Source organism: Canis aureus, chromosome 7 (genome assembly GCF_053574225.1).
Source record: "Canis aureus isolate CA01 chromosome 7, VMU_Caureus_v.1.0, whole genome shotgun sequence".
Classification (NCBI taxonomy): Eukaryota; Metazoa; Chordata; class Mammalia; order Carnivora; family Canidae; genus Canis; species Canis aureus.
The window spans coordinates 35,429,157-35,449,373 of NC_135617.1; the positions used below are offsets into that span (position 1 = coordinate 35,429,157).

At 36.9% G+C, this 20,217-nt stretch overlaps 1 protein-coding gene across 2 annotated transcripts in view; it reads left to right on the plus strand.

Moving 5' to 3' along the window:
* Positions 1 to 5,181: 5,181 nt before the first annotated feature.
* FILIP1 (filamin A interacting protein 1) overlaps positions 5,182 to 20,217 on the plus strand; it is a 206,588-nt gene continuing 191,552 nt past the window's right edge. For both annotated transcript variants that reach the window (XM_077903343.1, XM_077903338.1), the window contains exon 1: positions 5,182 to 5,305. In XM_077903343.1, coding sequence (XP_077759469.1) covers positions 5,267 to 5,305 — 39 coding nt within the window. In that variant the 5' untranslated portion in view covers positions 5,182 to 5,266. The remainder of the gene's footprint in view (positions 5,306 to 20,217) is intronic.

Consider the following 20,217-nt stretch of genomic DNA (forward strand, 5'->3'; position numbering starts at 1 on the left):
GTCTCATATGAGATTCGATCCTGGGACTCCAGGACCATGCTCTGGGCCAAAGGCAGGTGCTAAACCACTGAGCCACCCAAGGATTCCCCCCCCCTTTTTAAACTGTATACTTGAAAGCCATTTTCATTGGAAATAGAATTATGAATTGACAGTGTATTTTTTCTTTCATCACCACTTTGTTTTACTGTCTTCTGATGTCTACAGTTTCTGATGAGAAGTCTGTTCATAGTCAAATAGTTCTGCCCCTATTGCAATGTATCATTTTTCCTTGACTGCTTTAAGATTTTCTCTTTATTGTTGTTTTTTAGGAGTTTAGTTATGATGTGTCCAGGTGTGGTTCTCTTTGTATTTTGAATCTCGAATCTGGCTCAGCGGTTTGGTGCCTGCCTTTGGCCCAGGGCGCGATCCTGGAGTCCTGGGATCGAGTCCCGCATCGGGCTCCTGGCATGGAGCCTGCTTCTCCCTCTTCCTGTGTCTCTGCCTCTCTCTCTCTATGTCTATCATAAATAAATAAATAAATCTTTAAAAAAAATTCTTTGAATCTCGAATCTGTAAATTTTTGTCCTTCACCAAATTTGGAATTTTGGCCATTATATTTCAATTTTTTTTTCTCCTTCTCTCTTTCTATGCTTTCCTTTGGGGACTCTGACACATGTATGTTAGACTTATGTTATTGTTCTAAAGTTTTTAAAGACTTCGTAATATAAAACAACAACAACAAAAATCTTTGTCCTTCAGATTGGATAATTTCTATTGATCTTCAAGTTCACTTATTCTTTCTTCTATCATATCCAGTTTGATATTAAGCCTACCCTTGAGATTTATCATTTCAAAATTGCATTTTTGTCAGTTCATGATTTTCTTTCTGGTTCTACTTTAAAATATTTTTTTTATTAAAGATTTTATTTATTTATTCCTGAGAGACACACAGAGAGAGGCAGAGACATAGGCAGAGGGAGAAGCAGGCTCCTTGCAGGGGGCCTGATGCAGGGCTCGATCCCAGGATCCTGGGATCACAACCTGAGCCAAAGGCAGACACTCAACCATTGAGCCATGCAGGTGCCCAAGAATATATTTTTTATATGTCTATTTTTTTATTGGAGTTCGATTTGCCAACATATAGTATAACACCCAGTGCTCATCCTGTCAAGTGCCCCTCTCAGTGCCCATCACTCAGACACCCCATCCCCCTGCCCACCTGCCCTTCCACTACCCCTTGTTCGTTTCCCAGAGTTAAGAGTCTCTCATGTTTTGTCACCCTCTCTGATTTTTCCCACTCATTTTCTCTCCTTTCCCCTATATTACCTTTCACTTTTTTTATATTTCCCATATGAGCAAAACCATATAATGCTTGTCCTTCTCTGATTGACTTACTTCACTCAGCATAATACCCTCCAGTTCCATCCACACTGAAGCAAGTGGTGGGCATTCGTCTTTTCTAATGGCTGAGTAATATTCCATTGTATATATAAACCACATCTTCTTTATCCATTCATCTTTTGATGAACACTGAGGCTCCTTCCACAGTTTGGCTATTGTGGACATTGTTGCTATAAACATTGGGTGCAGGTGTTCCGGCATTTCACTGCATCTGTATCTTTGGGGTAAATCCCCAGTAGTGCAATTCCTGGATCGTAGGGCAGCTCTATTTTTAACTCTTTGAGGAACCTCCACACAGTTTTCCAGAATGGCTGTATCAGTTCACATTCCTACCAACAGTGCAAGAGTTGCACTGTTGCAACTTTCTCCACACCTCTCCAACATTTGTTATTTCCTGTCTTGTTAATTTTCATCATTCTCACTAGTGTGAGGTGGTATCACATTGTAGTTTTGATTTGTATTTCCCAGATGGCAAGTGATGTGGAACATTTTCTCATGTACTTGTTGGCCATGTGTACGTCTTCTTTGGTGAAATTTCTGTTCATGTCTTTTGCCCATTTCATGATTGGATTGTTTGTTTCTTTGCTGTTGAGTTTAAAAGTTCTTTATAGGGCAGCCCGGGTGGCTCAGCAGTTTAGCGCCACCTTGAGCCCAGGGTGTCATCCTGGAGACCCAGGATCGAGTCCCATGTTGGGCTCCCTGCAGGGAGTCTGCTTCTCTCTCTGCCTCTCTCTCTGTGTTTCTTGTGAATGAATGAATGAATGAATGAATGAATGAATGAATGAATGAATAAATAAATAAATCTTAAAAAAAATAAAAGTTCTTTATAGATCTTGGATACTAGCCTTTATCTGATATGTCATTTGCAAATATCTTCTCCCATTCTGTAGGTTGTCTTTTAGTTTTATTGACTGTTTCCTTTGCTGTGCAGAAGCTTTATATGAAGTCCCAATAGTTCATTTTTGCTTTTGTTTCCCTTTCCTTCATAGACGTATGCCCAAGAATATTGTCTTTTATTTCAATGAAGAGAATTATAAAATCTTCTTTAAAATTCAATTTAAATGTCTAGATCATTTTGGAATTGGTCATGGTTAATGGTCTTGTGTCTTGAAAATGATCACACCTCCCTGATTCTTCATAAATTGAGCAATTTTGTATTGTATCTTGGACATTATAGAAAGCTAGGTAGTGAGTCTATATTTCTCTAAAGATTGTTCATTATGTTGTTTTTTTTGTTGTTGTTCATTATGTTTTTAAGTGGAAAATTAACTTGGTCAAACTCAAACTGTAAATGCTTTTTCTGGGGCAGCAACTCATTCTTTGTTCATTCCTTTTGTCCTTAGCTGAGGTACTGGAGTCTGCCCCATTCATGTATGGTTCAGAGGCTTGATCAGAGTTTATAAACAGAATTCAGGGCTCTTCCTTTCTGGTTTACTTCTTTTTCAGCTCCCACCCTCCAAACTTTCCAGGATCTGTGGCTACTCTAAATTCCATCCTCTGATTCTTCAGGCCAGAAAGACTGTTTTGTATTAGAGTTTTAGACACACTGTGTAGTGCTAATTTCAGCCTGCTCTCAGGGTAAAATCTGTAATATGGGAAACTCGTCTGTTTTGATTCTTCCAAGTTTTGATTCTTCCAGAATCCACTTGTTCACTTTTTTGTTCACTTTCCAGTAACTTCACTTTACTGTTTTTGCTTGTTTGTATTTTTTGGTCTCAGGTTTGTCATTATTTGTGAAATGGTTGGACTTGATAGGAATTTACCTAACTGTCTGAGACATAGTCCACATATACCTATCTTAGTGGGATTGAGCCCAATTCCCCAAATAGAAACCTAATCATTTTATCGAATTTTCTCATTCTCCATCTCATTTCTTCCACTTTTTTCACACATGCTTCTTAAATTCCTGATACCAAGTTTTATCTCAGGGCCTAATTTAGAGGTGACATAAATTAAGATTCACTTATTTATTAAATTATTAGATCATTCACATGATTAAATTAAATTAAATTTAATCCTCCCAACAGCCTTTAGAAGTACAGTGAGAAGAACTTAAGCATTATCTTTATCTACATATGATTGAATTCCAGTAAGATTGTATTATGCCTATAATACTATTTTTAAAAAGTGATAGAATCTAACTTCAAAGCTAGATGTGTCTAATTCTAAAATTTTACAGTAGTGTGTGTGTTTTTTTTTAAAGATTTTATTTATTTATTTATGAGTGACACAGAGAGAGAGAGAGAGAGAGAGAGAGGTAGAGACACAGGCAGAGGGAGAAGCAGAGACACAGGCAGAGGGAGAAGCGGACTCCATGCAGGGAGCTCGACATGGACTCAATTTGGGGTCTCCAGGATCAGGCCCAGGACTGAAGGCGGCGCTAAACTGCTGAGCCACCCGGGCTGCCCCAGTACTGTGTGTTTTGGATTACTTTACCTCTCTTATCTTTGTTTTCTCATACGTAAAATGGGGATACTAAGGTATGTTAGCCCATAGGATTATTGTGTTGTTTAGATGAGATGTTGTGAATATAGAACACAGTACCTACAAAATTCTTAGTTATATCTGTTAGCTTTCACTATGGATAAGCAATCTCAAATTATCAGCAGTTTACAATATCCAATTTTTTAGGTTCATATTGTCAGCTCCTGGTTGGATGTAGTGATTGTTCTCCAGCCTGAAGGCTAAATTTCCTCCATATATCACCTTATTTTGGGACCTAAACTAAAGGAAAGCCTTATGCACAAACATGCTTTTCTGATGATAGAGGGCATAGGAGCTAGGAGACTTTTGGAATCTTATAATTCCTTTAAAAGCTTCTGTTTGGAAGTGATACATAGCAAATATTCCATTGGCTAAAGCACATCAGATGTTCAAGCCCAAAGCCCATGGGGGTGAAAGGGGGTGGGGAAACATTGTACTCACAAAGGAAGGAGTGAATAATTATAAACAATAATACAATCTACCACAGATATAATAATCATTTTTGCTTCTGTGTTATATACACTTTGTATTTTCAACAACTGGGGTAGAAGGTGGGTCATAAAAAGGCATGGCAAGGATACAGAGTATTTCATTAAATACCAAAAGGAAAGTTCAGACAAAAGCTACTTAAGGGCATTCAGAAAGCTAAAGTGTGATCCACAAGGACTGGGAAAGGTCTTATGAATGAGAAAGGGCTTGAGCTGGGTCTTGAGAGGTGATTAGGATTTAAATAAAAGTTACTTAAGCAGTTGTAGCAGGATGAGAAAAGTATAGAGGTGGACTAGTTTGGCCTTGTTATTGCGGTGCTTTTGGTAAGAGGAATCATTGAGAGTGGGCTGGACAGCCTGATTGCTAGGCAAGAGACAAAAGAAAAACTTTAGGACATTTTGAGCAAGATTCAGAATTGAAAGATGTTTTGGAAACACTGGCCTGGCTATCCTGTAGGAGGGAAGATGGGTGGCAGAGAGTATTTCTCCAGTATTTTACACAGCAGCCATTCTTCTTTCTTTGAAGTTGTACACTAGCTCTGTGAGACAAATATATAACAAAAATGTGGTGAGCATGACAAATATTTCTTCAATGCAGACTTGACTCCCACTAGTAAGAAAATGAAAATTGTCTTACTTGTTTTTCTCTGAATCACCCGTTTGACCAAATAAAGAACATGCTTTGGTAACAGACAATACCTCCCCCACAAAAACATAATTAAAGTAACATATCAGATAGGCTGGATGTACAATGAAACATTGCAACCCGGATGAAAATATTTGTGAACTATCATTTTATTTTGCTTTTGAACTAACCAAGGAAAGACAATTTGAACACCATTTTCTGTTGTGCACTTAAAAATAGAGAAACAATTTCTGAAATTTTCCATCTTTGAATTCCTTAGCAAAATACAATGCCCAGAAGCTTTTGGAAAGCAGTGACAGTGGCTGTGGTAAGATTTTTATTGCATTAATTTTCTATTTTTGTTGTTGTTTTCGGTTCACTAATGGGCTCTGATACATATTTGTTATGCTAACATTGCTTTAGTTTTGGACTTGAAAATTAGTAACAGGTTCAGATGAGATTATTTGATTTTCGAAATTGGATCTATGACTTAGCTAAGTGAAAAAAAAATAATGTGTGTACTTATCAACCCTTAAATCAATCATCAAAAAATTAAGATTTCTTTTCAAATCTGTTGGGTCATCATTATGTCATGAGACTACATTACTTCATAATGAATATGATATGGAAAGTAGGTGTCCTGGGAGAAGAGCACTTTAAAAATACATAGATTAACATCTAATCTTTGAGAGTAGAATTGAGAAAGAAACAGACTGAAAATTTATTTAGTTTTTTCTTATACAGGTACTGCATTAAGTGTTTTACTCATTTATTGTGGTAGTAACTCTATAAAGCATTTATTGTCATTATTCTCAGTTAACAAATAAGGAGACTTAGTTTCTGCAAGGTGAAGGAGACTGCTCATGACCTCACAGCTAGTAGCAAGTAAAACTGGTGTTCAATGATGTGGGTGTGACCCTAGCGTCCAAACTCTTTCCACCACATGTTTCCACATTGCTCATTCTCTTATTTCCTAATCCTTTGCTGGGAATTGCGTTCCACATAGAACCTAGAATATCTGTTTCAGTAATGGATAGTTTATATGTCAGTGATCTTGATTTTTAGTAGTTCATATTAAAAATATTAAGTTAGTACCATAAACCAAAGAATTAAATTCACAATCTGACTCTTAAAAATAGATACTTATTATAAAAACAGTTTTTTTACAGTAATAATTAGCATTTTAAAAATGTCTGAATACTACAAAAAATCATCTATTTGTCCCATGTTCTCTTTTAGTTTTTGTCTACATGCACACATGGTTTGCAAACAGTTGTGCTCTTTAATTTAGCATTTTAATAACTATTCCACCAAATGGACCTATTATCATTCATTAAACCATACCTATAATGTTCAAAATTTAGGTTGTTTTCAATTTTCTATTATACTATAATAAATTTTTAAATTGAGATAAAGTTTTCCTTATTTCATTATGATTTCTTTAGGATAAATTTCTAATAGATATTGGGGCAAAGGGCAGCAGAATGAAAAATTAATACAAAATGTATTAAACAACATTTAAGCCTAACTGAATTGGAAACCACAATATGAAAGTATAATGCTGAAGTGCAGATTGTGTCGAGGGTCTCCAATAACAAACTCAGGGTTAATGATTTGCTAGAAGGATTCACAGAACTCAGAAATGCTGTTGTATTCATGGCTATGGTTTATTACAGTGAAAGGATGAAGATTGAAATCAGCACTGGAAAAATACACATGGCTAAAGTCCAGGGAAAACCAGGAACAAGCTTGTAGAGGTGTTGCCTCTCAGTGTAGTCATAGATGGATGTCCTTTTCTCCAATCTATCATGTGTCACAACATGTGCAAAGTAGTGAACCATAGAGCTCTCTTCAGCCTACAGTCTCCAGTCTTTGGGAATCAGTATTTTTATGTGGGGATCCAGACCCCACAAAGGCCAAACTGCTGCAGCATAGCCTAAACCCTGAGGCACATAAAACTGCTCTTCAGACAGGATACCCCAAGGCAGAAGTTATTTCCCAGGAGCATCAACAGACGGTCCATTTTTTTTGGAATGTGCAGCAACAACCCACGCCTGCTGAATTAACCCTTAACTGCATATGGATGTAGAAATATTTCAAGAAATAGAATTTAAAAATCATGGCATCATAATGTTAAAGGAGATTAATTATAGTCCAAATTTTGCTTTTTTTTACAGCCTGGGTAGCTGTGGCTCAGAGCAGCTAAATTATTGGCCCATTACTCTGATAGTTAGTAATAGATAAAATGCATAAGGATTAAGAAGGTGGTTTCCAATTATCTAAAACATTTTGGAAATGTATACTGTTAAATACTATTTCCTATTAAAATCTTACACTATTTGTTTTAGGCTTTTAGAATGTAGAAATAATGCCTGTGGTGCTTATTTCTAATGCAGCTACCTGTGACCCACCTTCAGAGATTCTCATTTGGTAAACTTGGGTGGGAGCCAGGGTTTTGCATTTTTAAAAAAGTACCCAGGTGATTTCTGATATTGGGCCAAGACTATACTTTGAGAAACATTGCTATACACTGATGACTGATCATCCCAGATTAAATTAAGCCATTGTCTTTTCTTTCCTTTCCTTTCCTTTCCTTTTCTTTTCTTTTCTTTTCTTTTCTTTTCTTTCTTTTCTTTTCTTCTTTCTTTTTTCTTTTCTTTTCTTTTCTTTTCCTTTTTTTCTTTTCTGTTAAAGCTGGGGGCTCTTCACTTTGTACCTAATTAAGCAGCACTTTATTCTGCCTGTCATTTCACTATTTCACTAATTTCCACAATACAACCCCAGTGCCCTTTCTCTCACTATTCCCTAGACCCTTATGAGAATTAAGCTTTTGCTACTTCCTAAAGTATGCATCTTTACCTTTCTAATTTGTTCCTGTGCTTTACTCACTGTATTATTACCTTGTTTTTGTCTGCCTGGCATTCCTTTGCTCCTTCATCTTAGGGAATCAGAATCAGCCCTTCTTTCATTCCATGTGGTTGGCAGGGTTGAGTTGGGCTGTTAGTTACATGTCAGCTTACTAGTGGACTAGGGGGTTAATGTGAGCCAGATCTGGCCAAATACAGTGCTCTGCCCCTCAGAACAGGGACTTTTTTTTTTTTTTTTTTTTTTTTTTTTAACCAAGATCCAATCTAGGACAATCAGTAAGCTTCTGTGTGACAATATATATATGAACACTGAAAGGTCTGTTTTCTTTGATGTTGCTGAACTGAATAGTAGTTCTGGAGTTTCTATAGCTGTATCCATCCTCTGTGACATGAGGGAAATCTGTCTCTAAAGAGAAACAAGGAGACCCTTATACATATTCCAAAATACAAAGAGAAATAGTAAACATAATTTGAGTTCTATTCCAGTGGTACCTGAGACCTGTCACCAGTCTCCATACCTGGCCTTTCCCGTTATATGAGCTAATAAATCCCTGGCTTCTGTTTTTGACCAACCAATTTTTTTTTTTTTTTTTTTTTTAAAGAGAAAGAGAGGGGGTGGGGAAGAGGAGTAGAGGGAGAGGGAGAGACTCTTAAGCAGGCTCCATGTCCAGAGTGGAGCCTGACATAGGGCTCGATCTCACAACCCTGAGATCATGACCTGAGCTAAAATCAAGAGTCAGATGCTTAAATAACTGAGTCACCCAGGCACCCCAACCAATTTTTTTTAAAGAACACAAATGTGTTATCTTACAGTTCTGTAGGTCAAATGTCCACTGTGAGTCTCACTGAGCTAAAATCAAGGTGTCTTTAGGGTTGCATTCCTTTCTGGAGGCTCCAGGGGAGAATCCTTTTCCTTTGCTTGTTTAGCTTGTTAGCAGAGTTCAGTTCCTTGCAGGTGTGGACTGCAGTTGTCACCATTCCTAGCTGGCTGTCAGCTAAGAGTATTCTCAGCTTCTGCAGCTGTCCACATGCCTTGTCTCATGAACCCTTCCATCTTCAAAGCCAGCAATTCTGCCTCCTTCTTTGCCCAATCAATTTAAAATTTTATTTTGAAATTTGTAATGATTCAGTTCTATATATATTTCCTTATTTAACATGTTCTTCTTGGTCCATCTCAAATGGGAAGTAGGACTGCTTAGCATTTAGAAGTTGCTCAGTAAATGGATTAATGGAAACTACTATGGACTGTGTGCTTTGGACTTCTCAGCAATGTATTAAACATTTATTGAACTTGGACAAGCTAGTGAGTCCTTTGTCAGTTTTCTCATCTACAAACTGAGGAAGTTTAGTTATAATATTTCTTTTTTTAATTAAATACTTTTATTTATTCACAAGAGACACATAGAGGCAGAGACATAGGAAGAGGGGGAAGCAGGCTCCCTGTGGGGAGCTTGATGCAAAACTCGATGCCTGGACCCGAGGATCACTACCTGAGCCGAAGGCAGACGCTAAACCACTGAGCCACCCAGGCGTCTCTAGTTAGAATATTTCTAAGGCCATCACTAACTCAAAACCTTTACATTTAAAAATGCAGTTCCTTTCATGAATTATTTCCTGATCATCACAACAGAGAATGATGTCTCTATCTTTTAAAAGTCATGGTATTTGTGTACTTCTTTTTTGCCTTAAACAATTTTTCAGTTTTATAATATTTTTAGCAAATAGCTCTTTTATCTTCCAGGTTTTTATTTTGAAAGATTAAAAATGTAGAAGAACTGAAAGACAAGCATAATGAGCACATATCTACCTCTAAATTGTATATGTATTATGTATATAAATATATATAGCATATATATTTTATCTATGAATAATTTATATATGTATGTATGCATACACTTTTTTGCTGAACCACTTGAGGATAAGTTGAAGGCATCATGACAATCAACATGCATTTTCTGACATTCTTCTACCATTGTTAATATATCTAAGAAAACACTTTCATAATATCATCTAATTCACAGCTCATATTAGAATTTTTGCAGTTCTTTTCATTCTTATCTCTGTGGAGATATGCAATCATACTTTTTTTTTAAATTTTAATTTTTTAAAAGAGTATTTGAGAGAGAGTGTGTGTGTCTGTGTGTGGTAGGGAGGGGCGGGTGGGGGAAGAGAGAGAGAGAGAGAGAGAGAGAGAGAATCTTAAGCAGGCTCCATGCTCAGCGCTGATCCGGATGTAGGACACAATCCCAAGATCCTGAGATCATGACCAGAGCTGAAATCAAGAGCTGAAAGCTCTACCAACTGAATCATCCAGGTTCTCCTTACATTTTATTTTTTTTTTATTTTTTATTTTATTTTTTTATGATAGTCACACAGAGAGAGAGAGAGAGAGAGAGAGAGAGAGAGAGAGAATGGCAGAGACACAGGCAGAGGGAGAAGCAGGCTCCATGCGCCGGGAGCCCGACGTGGGACTCGATCCCGGGTCTCCAGGATCGCGCCCTGGGCCAAAGGCAGGCGCCAAACCACTGCGCCACTCAGGGATCTCCTAACATTTTATTTTTAAAAGTTACTTCAAAAAGTTCTTTTCTGTGTGATTGTAGCTCTGATTGGATATAATTTTATTTTTGTGTGTTACAGATTGCTTTATTTTAATTTAGTTTTAAAAATATTACAATTCAATGAAGGACATGGGTGACTCAGTGGGTTAAGTGTCTGACTCTTGATTTCCACTCAGGTTGTGCTATGAGGATTGTGAGATAGAGCCTGCTTAAGATTCTTTCTCTCCTCCCTCTAACCCTCCCCACAGCTCACATATGTATGTGCTCTCCTTCTCTAAAAAACAAATTAATTAGGACAATATTGCGATTCAGATTTAACATTTCAAGGTTTAATTTCGCTTTTGTTTAATATATATGCTTGTTATATATGTATAAAATTTTTTACAGTGAAAATCTTGGATCATAGTAACAATAATATGTTAACTTATTTACAGTGTCTTACTATACAGTACAGTTTCGGGGTTTTAATTCAATATAAGGAGTTCAATACTAAGTAAATATATCTTTTCTTTTTGTCCATAGAATACATTCCACTAAAGATGTATAGTAATGTGTTCAAAACTTACTTGAATTAATTCTTTTTTTTTGTTTGGTTATGTTATAATTTGAAACATTTAGATCCTTTGGTTTTGGTTAATGTTCAATTTAATGTTTTTTTAAACTGTAATTTAATTTACTTTTTGATTATCTAAAAAAATTTATTTGATTCAATGGTTGAAACTATGTAAGATGACATTCTCACAGAATTGTTACTGTCCTTATTTCTTCTATTCTGTTCTCACTTGTCCTCTAAAGATAAATGTCTTCATTTTGTTGTTATTGTTTATTCTTCTTTTCTTCTTTTTGTCAAAAAAAAAAAAAAAAACAAAACAAACCAAACATGTATTTGTCTTTCTTACACAATTGGTAGCATATAATAGACTTCTCCAACTTTGATGTCGTTAACTTAACAATATATAGTGGAATTCATTCCATATTAATTCATAAATATCTCTCTGATTCTTTTCTTTTCTATGTTTGCGTGGCACTCCACACTATAATTCATTCAACTAGTCTTCCTAGGCATTGGATTATTTCCAATATTTTTCTATTATAAATAATCTTGTAATTCATGACTTTCTGCATGTGTTGTTTTATATAGAGAGATTTGCCACAATGTAGTTCTTTACTAAAAAATACTTGTATACTAAATTATTTTATCACGTTGCATGGAACTGAGTGAAAAAGGAGCTTTTTGTACCCCTAGTTAGTCTTCGGGGGAATGGGACTGTGGCATACTCTTAGCAGAGCTTGTGAATCTAAGATGCTGCAGTTGGACCAGTTCTTGCCTTATTTTAAAACAATTATGTAGACTCTGGAGTTGCTTCATCTTTGCCACATAGTTTGGGTTCTTTTTTTTTTTTTTTTTTTTTTTAAATTTTTATTTATTTATGGTAGTCACACAGAGGGAGAGAGAGAGAGAGAGAGAGAGGCAGAGACACAGGCAGAGGGAGAAGCAGGCTCCATGCACCGGGAGCCCGACGTGGGATTCGATCCTGGGTCTCCAGTATCGCGCCCTGGGCCAAAGGCAGGCGCTAAACCGCTGCGCCGCCCAGGGATCCCAGTTTGGGTTCTTAATATGTCCAACACAATGTACTGTTTCAGAGATGAGGAACAAATAATCCTCACCTTTCAAGAATGAACAATCCATTACAAAGTAACCTCAGATTGGAATCACCTGGAGAGCTTTTAAACTTTACTGATAGGTGTTGCCCCATTCCAGACCTATTAAATCAGATTGTCTGAGTTTGGATCCCCATCATTTTTTTTTTAACTTTCAATGTGAATCTAATGGCACTCAAGGTTGAGAACCATTGATCTAGAGGCCTCTGTGACTGCAGCTATAAGTAACAAGGTAGACATCATAAAATGTGAAGAGTGTGTAGGAAATGCAGTTTCTCAGGCTGGGAATATTTGGATTTGTGGAACACATAGTATGAATATGAATTATAGATATTATTGTGTTATGAGGCTCAGTATTCTACAGTCTTTGAATAGATGATTTATCTGTCTGGGAAATAATATCTTATTTTAATTTGGCCCTTGGGAGTGCCAGACTGGTGCAAGAGTTTTCTCAGGTTGAGGATCAGTGGAAAATTCTGCTGTATGGAGGAAGTGGGCCACCAGGTGGCACTCAAGCACCATTCATCAATGTAAGAATATTCTGCGTTCAGAGCAGTGTATGATGCTGAATGAAGCAAATGTTGAAAAACAAATGTATTAGTTTTAAGAACTTTTTTCTTCAGATATAAATGATGCCTAGAGCCACAAACATCATTAAAATCTATCTAAACTGACCTAAAATTGTATTACTTACCCGCCATGAATACATATTTTCACTTCTCTTGCTTGGCTGCAAACAAAAAGAGATATGATTCAGTACTTATGTTATATATTACTGACCATCCAGCTTGAAAAAATATTTATCAACAAATAGTGCCTAAAAATCTTCTGTCAGAAAAATGTCCAGAACTTTTGTGCAAAGAGGAACTGTGGACAGGGTTAATGAGCTATTAAGATGCACCTTTATCTGGGATTTCTTTGGAAAGGCTTTTTCACCCCAGAGGCTGACTAACTTTGCAAGCCCTGTCCAAAAATATGGAAAATGATGAACATGAGATTATTCTACTTTTCTAAAAAGATCATATTTTTGTTCCCAGAGTTGGCTTTTTATAAATACTTTAAGATAGCTTTTGAACATATTTAAGAAAAAATGTGTAGTTCCTATATGTATTTAAAACCTTTTGGGTAAAACTAAAGTAATACTATTCACAGGAAGTACCTAATATGATCATTGTAAAGCATACAATCAAAATTATATCATCTCTACTGATATAAATTGATGTATTTCACTGTTACTGCTCCTAATTTTGTCTTTTAAAAAAGAGACTGCATGATTTTTATTCAGTTAGCAATATTTTTCTTGTTTTATGGTTTCATTATGGAAATTTAAAACATATAAAAGAAGAGAAAATAGTATAATGAGCCCGTTTATACTCATTTTCCAACTTCAATCATTATCAACATTCTGCATTGTTGTTTCATTTATACCCTCCAACCTTTTTTTCCCAAAGTATTTGAAGCATTGTAAAGCAAACCCAAGAGATCATGTCATTCCATCTGTAAATACTTGTTTGTATCACCAATAAACAAGAACTTAAAAGAAAAGAAACAATTACAATCACAGTACCACTATCCCGTTACTGGCACTCGAAGTAATATTTAACAATTCATCGATATTTAAGTCTTTTTTTTTAAATTTTATTTATTTATTTATGAAAGTCACACATAGAGAGAGAGGCAGAGACACAGGCAGAGGGAGAAGCAGGCTCCATGCACCGGGAGCCCGACGTGGGATTCGATCCCGGGTCTCCAGGATCGCGCCCTGGGCCAAAGGCAGGCGCCAAACCGCTGCGCCACCCAGGGATCCCGATATTTAAGTCTTGAGAGCTTAAAGTGAGGATATGCTCTAAGATGTTTAAAGTATTTTCTTTTAAATAGGCAAAAATACTTTTAAGATAAAATACATTTGGTGTGTATATATATATATATATATGTATATGTTTTACATTTCATTACTTAATTAAACTTTATACAATCTCATGTGTGAGTCATTGGACAAATGAAAAGCATGTACATTTCTGGAGACAGGCAAAGAATTTTTATTTACATTGGTATATAAAATTTTGTACACTTTTACGAGGTAGATAAATATGTTCCAATGTGCATATTTCTGTTTTACTGCCATAGTCTGTCTGGATAAAAATTCTATGAATATGACCACATTAGCTAAACTGTGTCTGCTGTGAGACTTAAGACTTCTTGATGCATAGCTCTGTTTATTCTGGCTCCCATTCTTCTTCAGACTTTATGTGATGTAATGTTTCCTATAAAAATCTGACATCAATAATCTGACTCATTACATTTTCTGAAGATAATCAGTGTTTTGGGGCTTTTAGTATTCTCCTCCATGCCCGTCCATATTGACATTAGCTTCAGTTGAAGCAGGAGTAACCACAGGGTTCATTTACCTCAAATAACCAAAGCTTACACTCAGGTTGCACAGTTCAGCTAAAACCAGGAGAGAAATGGAATTGCCTAGACTGAATGTAAGTGATCCTGTATATCCTTTCAGGAATGTAATGTTTAGATTATATCTAGTGGTGGTGAAGAGTAAACAGCTTTTTCCTCTAAGATCTTGTAATATGTCCATGTTAATTTACATTATAGTAATCCGGTGTATTGCCTGTGTGTGACAACTCTGCAGGGTTTTTCCTGTCAGACTACTAAAATCTAAAAGAATGCACAGATTAAATTGCTAATACAATAGTGGATAAATAAACTAATTCCCTCAGATTTTGACTATCTTCTCTCTATGCCTGCTTCATATAGAATTAATCTTAAGAGGGGTACCTGGGTAGCTCAACTGATTAAGTGTCTGCCTTTGGCTTAGGTCATGATCCCAGGGTCCTGGGATTGAGCCCCATTGCGGGCTCTCTGCTCTGAGGGGAGCCTGCTTCTCCCCCACTTCTGCTGCTCCCCCTGCTTGTGCTCTCTCTCTCTCAAATAAATAAATAAAATCTTTAAAAAAAGAATTAGTTTTATGAGTACTTGTGTTAGGAAAAGTATAGGAAGGCTAACTTTTGTCTCATCCAATATCTCTAAATTTTATTTGTTGACTGACGTCTGATATTGTAAAACTAAAATTCGATTAATTCTATAGGTAGATTGATTGATCAAATAGAAAAATTCCTGAGCCCTCAGCCTTCTGAATTACTGATGTGTATTCACCTACTATCCTTTTCTCTATACAAGTCTTGATAGGGAAGTGAGTAGAGCTAGGTTCCCAAATGAAAAAATCTATGCAGACCATTTTAAGAAGCAGACTTATTTAAGTGAAGTAGCTCTGGTGAGGATTTGACTAGTTTAAAAAGGCTAAATAAATTTGTGTTAGCAAGTAGCTGAAAACTGACATTTTTTTTTTCTGTTCAGGCTAAAAAATCTGTTTAACAAAAAGTGTTATCAGAAGTGCTTTATTTAGCACAAAATATCATAGGCTAATGTAGGATCTGTTTTGTCTAATCTCCCTGAAATATATCATCCAACCATAAAACTTCCAATATCATCATCTACTCAAAGTTGCATCAATATTTTCTAATTGGTGTCTAATATAGTCTAATATATTGGAAGGTGCAAAAACTTGTAAATGAGATAGTCCTGGGTTCCAGCCAATTCTAATTCTGACAGTGATCTTGCTTAAGTTACCTAACTCTCACAAATTTGATTTCTTCATCCATAAAAATAGCATGATGCTATCTAATAATAAAGACTATGGTTGGAGAATTGTTTTGTCTGGATGGTGAATATGAAGTAGCTGGCTACCTTGATTTGTGTTCTCCCAGAAGCAGACTTCAAGGCAATGATTTGAATAAAATTAGTTTATTTGGGAAGTTCAGTGAATATGGTAGGGAAGTGGAGAAACTGACTCAGTGACTGGAAGGCCAGCAATAAAAAGTATATGGGTAAGCTGGCTACCACAAAGGGTGCCTGGAGCTTATTTCTGTAGAGGAACTCTGGAAAGCTGACGCATAATACACACCTTAGAATTATTCCATTCAAGGGCGGAGGGGAGCTAGAATATTAATACACCAATTCCTGAGAGGTCATCGGTTGAGGGCTGCTCCTGAGGATATTAATTCCTTAGCACTTTAGTCTGTACCTACACAGAGTTGGAAGAAGAGCATTGAGGTGCAGGGATGCAGATACTAGCAGTTGGAATTTTCACCAAAGCATACCGAAAAGTCCAAGGAATATGGGATGGGCACTGATATGGCTTCTGCACTGGTATAATGTTTGTCCAGGGTCCAGGAAAAGATAGCTATGGGAAAAAAATTTAATTTAAATTGAACACTTACCCTTCCCTTCATAATATGCCCTCTCTTCTGAAACAGTCCATGTAAGGCTAAGCTGCTATAAAAGAGAGAATCCAAAATACAGTGGTTGAAAGACTGAGAAACTTCTTTCTCACATAATAGTCCAGAGTTCAGTGGATCAGATCTGTGGGACTCAGATTCAGAGATTCAGATTCCTTTTATCTTGTTGCTCCATGATCCACAACTGTAATGTCTTTGTTTATGTGGTCAAACAAGAATGTGCCATATCTATGTTCCAGTAATGGGAAAGGGAAGAGTAGGGAGGAATCATCTCCCTCATCATCTCATGCCCAGACTCGGAAGTGGCATCCAATGTCCTTTTCACATGGAGAGCTCTGTCAGGAGGCCATATCTAACAGCAAGGGGGTTTGGGAAATACCAGCTAGCTGGGTAATAGTTTCCAGCTATAACACAGTTATTATCAATAAAAAAAAAAAAAAAGGGGGAGAATGGTTTTTTTTCTGTGGACAATCAGCACTATTTATCAGGTTTTGGTAGTATAGTATCTATCTATTTTAGGCTTGATTCAGCTTTTTGTAAATCTCACTAATCACAGAAGGAGAAAGGACATGAATCTGCCAGCCTCTTTGGTATCTTTCACTGAATTTGAGTCACAAAGCTAAAGACAAAGGCTTGGATTTCAACACATATCTCTTTTTTACTCAACCATATACTTAACTAGAACTATTCTTATTCTCTAATATTTTTGTACATTTGTATACTTCAATGTCTCAATTTTTCAAGAATATTCAGTAATCAGTCACCTACACAATCTCTGTCCTTACAGTCACGAATATTTGGGAATTGGCAAATCTCTACCTCATGGATGTGTACTCTTCATTTAACTGCCGGCACCTCTGATTTGCTCAGGCCCTTCCAAAAAATTTCTCTTTCTTATAAGCTCTTGCATCAGGGGACAATATTTATGATTTTTGTCCCAATCCTATTTAATATTGTTCTAATTAAAATTGTGTGCATTCTAATTATATATCTATCACATATATCTTAAAGGAACAAACATAGCTTTTTATTTCTAGGAACAAGCCTTGTTCACTGCTGATTCTCAGTGAGGATATACTGGTAATGTTATAATTTATGAAGCAGATAGTCTCCTCCTTTACTTGGCCTCTTAAGCCCCTTTTCATTCACATGAAAAATCTAAAGAAATTTTACAAAACTATCCAGATTTCCATAAACTTCTCTTTTGTTAAGCTCCATCTATTCTGGATATGCAATATGGAGTGCATTCCTGGGAATATTTAGTTGTGCAAATTCCTAAGAAGTTACCTTGGAAATCCAGGGGTTTAGGGTTAGAAGGGAGTAGCTGGAGTTGATGAGTTAACAGAAACTTATTCTAAACTCATCAAACTCAACCCTCTACTCCTTTCTATATAATTTATTGGGAGTATAGGATTCCTTTTTGCCACTAGTGAGATACTGCCTCACATATTTTACTACTCTTTGAAGCACAGTTGTTCTCCAATAGTTCATTCTTAACATTTCAAAGAAGCTTCAGATGTTTTCCTTAGGTTTATTAATCATAAAGGCATTATAAAACCTTTCCAGACAAACTCCACCTGGCCTCTTCTTGTTTGGTCTTTCTGTAACCCTGATTACTCAGCATTTGTGTATTTTTCTGCTTATGTTTGGGAACTTGCACATTATTATAGAGAATGTTTTTAAGTTAGGGTTACCCAAAATCAACTAGAGTAACAATATACACGAGATGCAACTGTTGCCACTGCCTGGCAGTAAACTCCATAAATAGAACAATGAACCCATTAGAATGCCCTTGTGAGACATAACAAACTTTGGGGACCTCTCAATAATCCCTCATCAATATTGGAAAACCATTTAATGCCACTCTAAAACATTAAGACTTGCAGTTTAGGTTTGAGATACTTAAATGAGTAAGCAAAGCCGTAAGTGGAAACCTAATACATAGTACTATTTGGCTTTTCAGAGCTAAAAATCAAAAAACCATGGAGTATTCAGAATAGGATCTAAGGTCCAAAACCAGCTGAACTTTGACCTCTGAAGATCTCTCATTCTGACTGTTTCTTATAAAAAGGCATTTGTTGGGATCCCTGGGTGGTGCAGTGGTTTAGCGCCTGCCTTTGGCCCAGGGCGCGATCCTGGAGACCCGGGATCGAATCCCACGTCAGGCTCCCGGTGCATGGGCCTGCTTCTCCCTCTGCCTGTGTCTCTGCCTCTCTCTCTCTCACTGTGTGCCTATCATAAATAAATTAAAAAAAAAAGGCATTTGTTAATTCATCTTATCAAGTCTGTGTTAAGAATCTTAATTTTGAATGAATTTTGAATTTTGAATACTTCTTTCACTGTAGGCAGAAATGACTGAGAACGAACAGCCTTCTATATGTTATTTTATTTTGCAAGTATTAAGCCAATGCATTTTATATCCACCTCCTCCCTTAAATTGTTTTTCATTTGTAGTCTTTTACTTCTATTTTTTTTCTTTTCAAAGATTTATTCGCTTATTCTAGAAAGAGAGAGAGAGAGAGAGAATGAGTGGGAGGGGCAGAAGGAGAAGGAGAGAGAATCACAAGCAGACTGGTGTGGAGCCTGACATGGGGCTCCATTCCAAGACCCTGAGATCATGACCTGAGCTGAAACCAAGAGTTGGATGCTTAACAGACTTTACTGCCCAGGGGCCCCTGTTGTCTTTTACTTTTAAAGCTGAGTCTTGGGTGCCTGGTGGCTCGGTTGGTTAAGCTTCTGCCTTTGGCTCAGGTCATGATTCCAGGGTGCTAGGATCAAGCCCTGTATTGGGCTCTCTGCTCAGAGAGGAGCCTGCTTCTCCCTCTCCCTCTGCCTGTCACCATCCTTGCTTGCACATGGGCTTGCTCTCTGTCTTATTCTGTCAAATAAATTAAAATAAATGAATGAATGAATGAATGAATAAATAAATAAATAAATAAAATCTTTCAACAAAAACTGAGTTTTGAGGCTTAGAGGTTGAGGATAGGAGGGCAGACACTAGACTTCTTTACTAAGACAATAGTGTTGAAAGCAAGGCTTTGTGGAGTAGAAAGGTTTTTTGTTTTCTGTGGGTTTTTTTGTTTGTTTGTTTGTTTTTGGCATTTTGTTTTGTTTCAGTGTCCTACAGCTCTAGATTTAACTTACCAAAGGGAAAGTCTAGAAAATTTGAATCACAGAATTTTCCCATAGTGAAGAGAAGGTACCTCTTTCCCTATGGCATTTGAGCCGTGTTCCTCTCTGGGCTTTCCCAGGAGAGGAGCAAGTGTGTTAAATAGCTGTGTGGGAGGCTATTTCTATTTAGGATCTGAAAGAGATTGCCTTGTGGGCTGAGATTAACATGGGACTAAACCCCAATAGTCTGAACTTGACTGTGCAATGTGGCTGGGGAGAGCCCGCAATGTTTAGCTTTCCTGGATCTCTCCTACATCCTGTGTCACACAAATACAACCCAGGAGTTGTTGAAAATTCTGGACGGGGAGCTTGCAAGGCAGCTAGGTTGAGAGCCTGTCCTATGTCCTAGTTTGAGACTGTTCTGATTTACCCTATGTTCCGGTGTAATTATAATATACCTTCTTGTCACACCCACAAGTGTCTTGTTTTGAATGATAAATTTTATTGTCAGCCTAGCTATGGAGCCTGCTGAGATAGGAGTGGTTCTGAAGCAGAAGCAGGAAATGGGCTGTTGGACCAGGTGGTTGGATGTAGGAAATGTCACAGACATGGGGACTCTAGCACCACTGAGAATTGAGCTGGAGTTCCATTAACTAGGGAACGCTAGTGAGTTTTTAGTCAGCTAAGAGACTAAGATCAAGGATGATTCCAGCAAAGAAATTTAGTCATGAA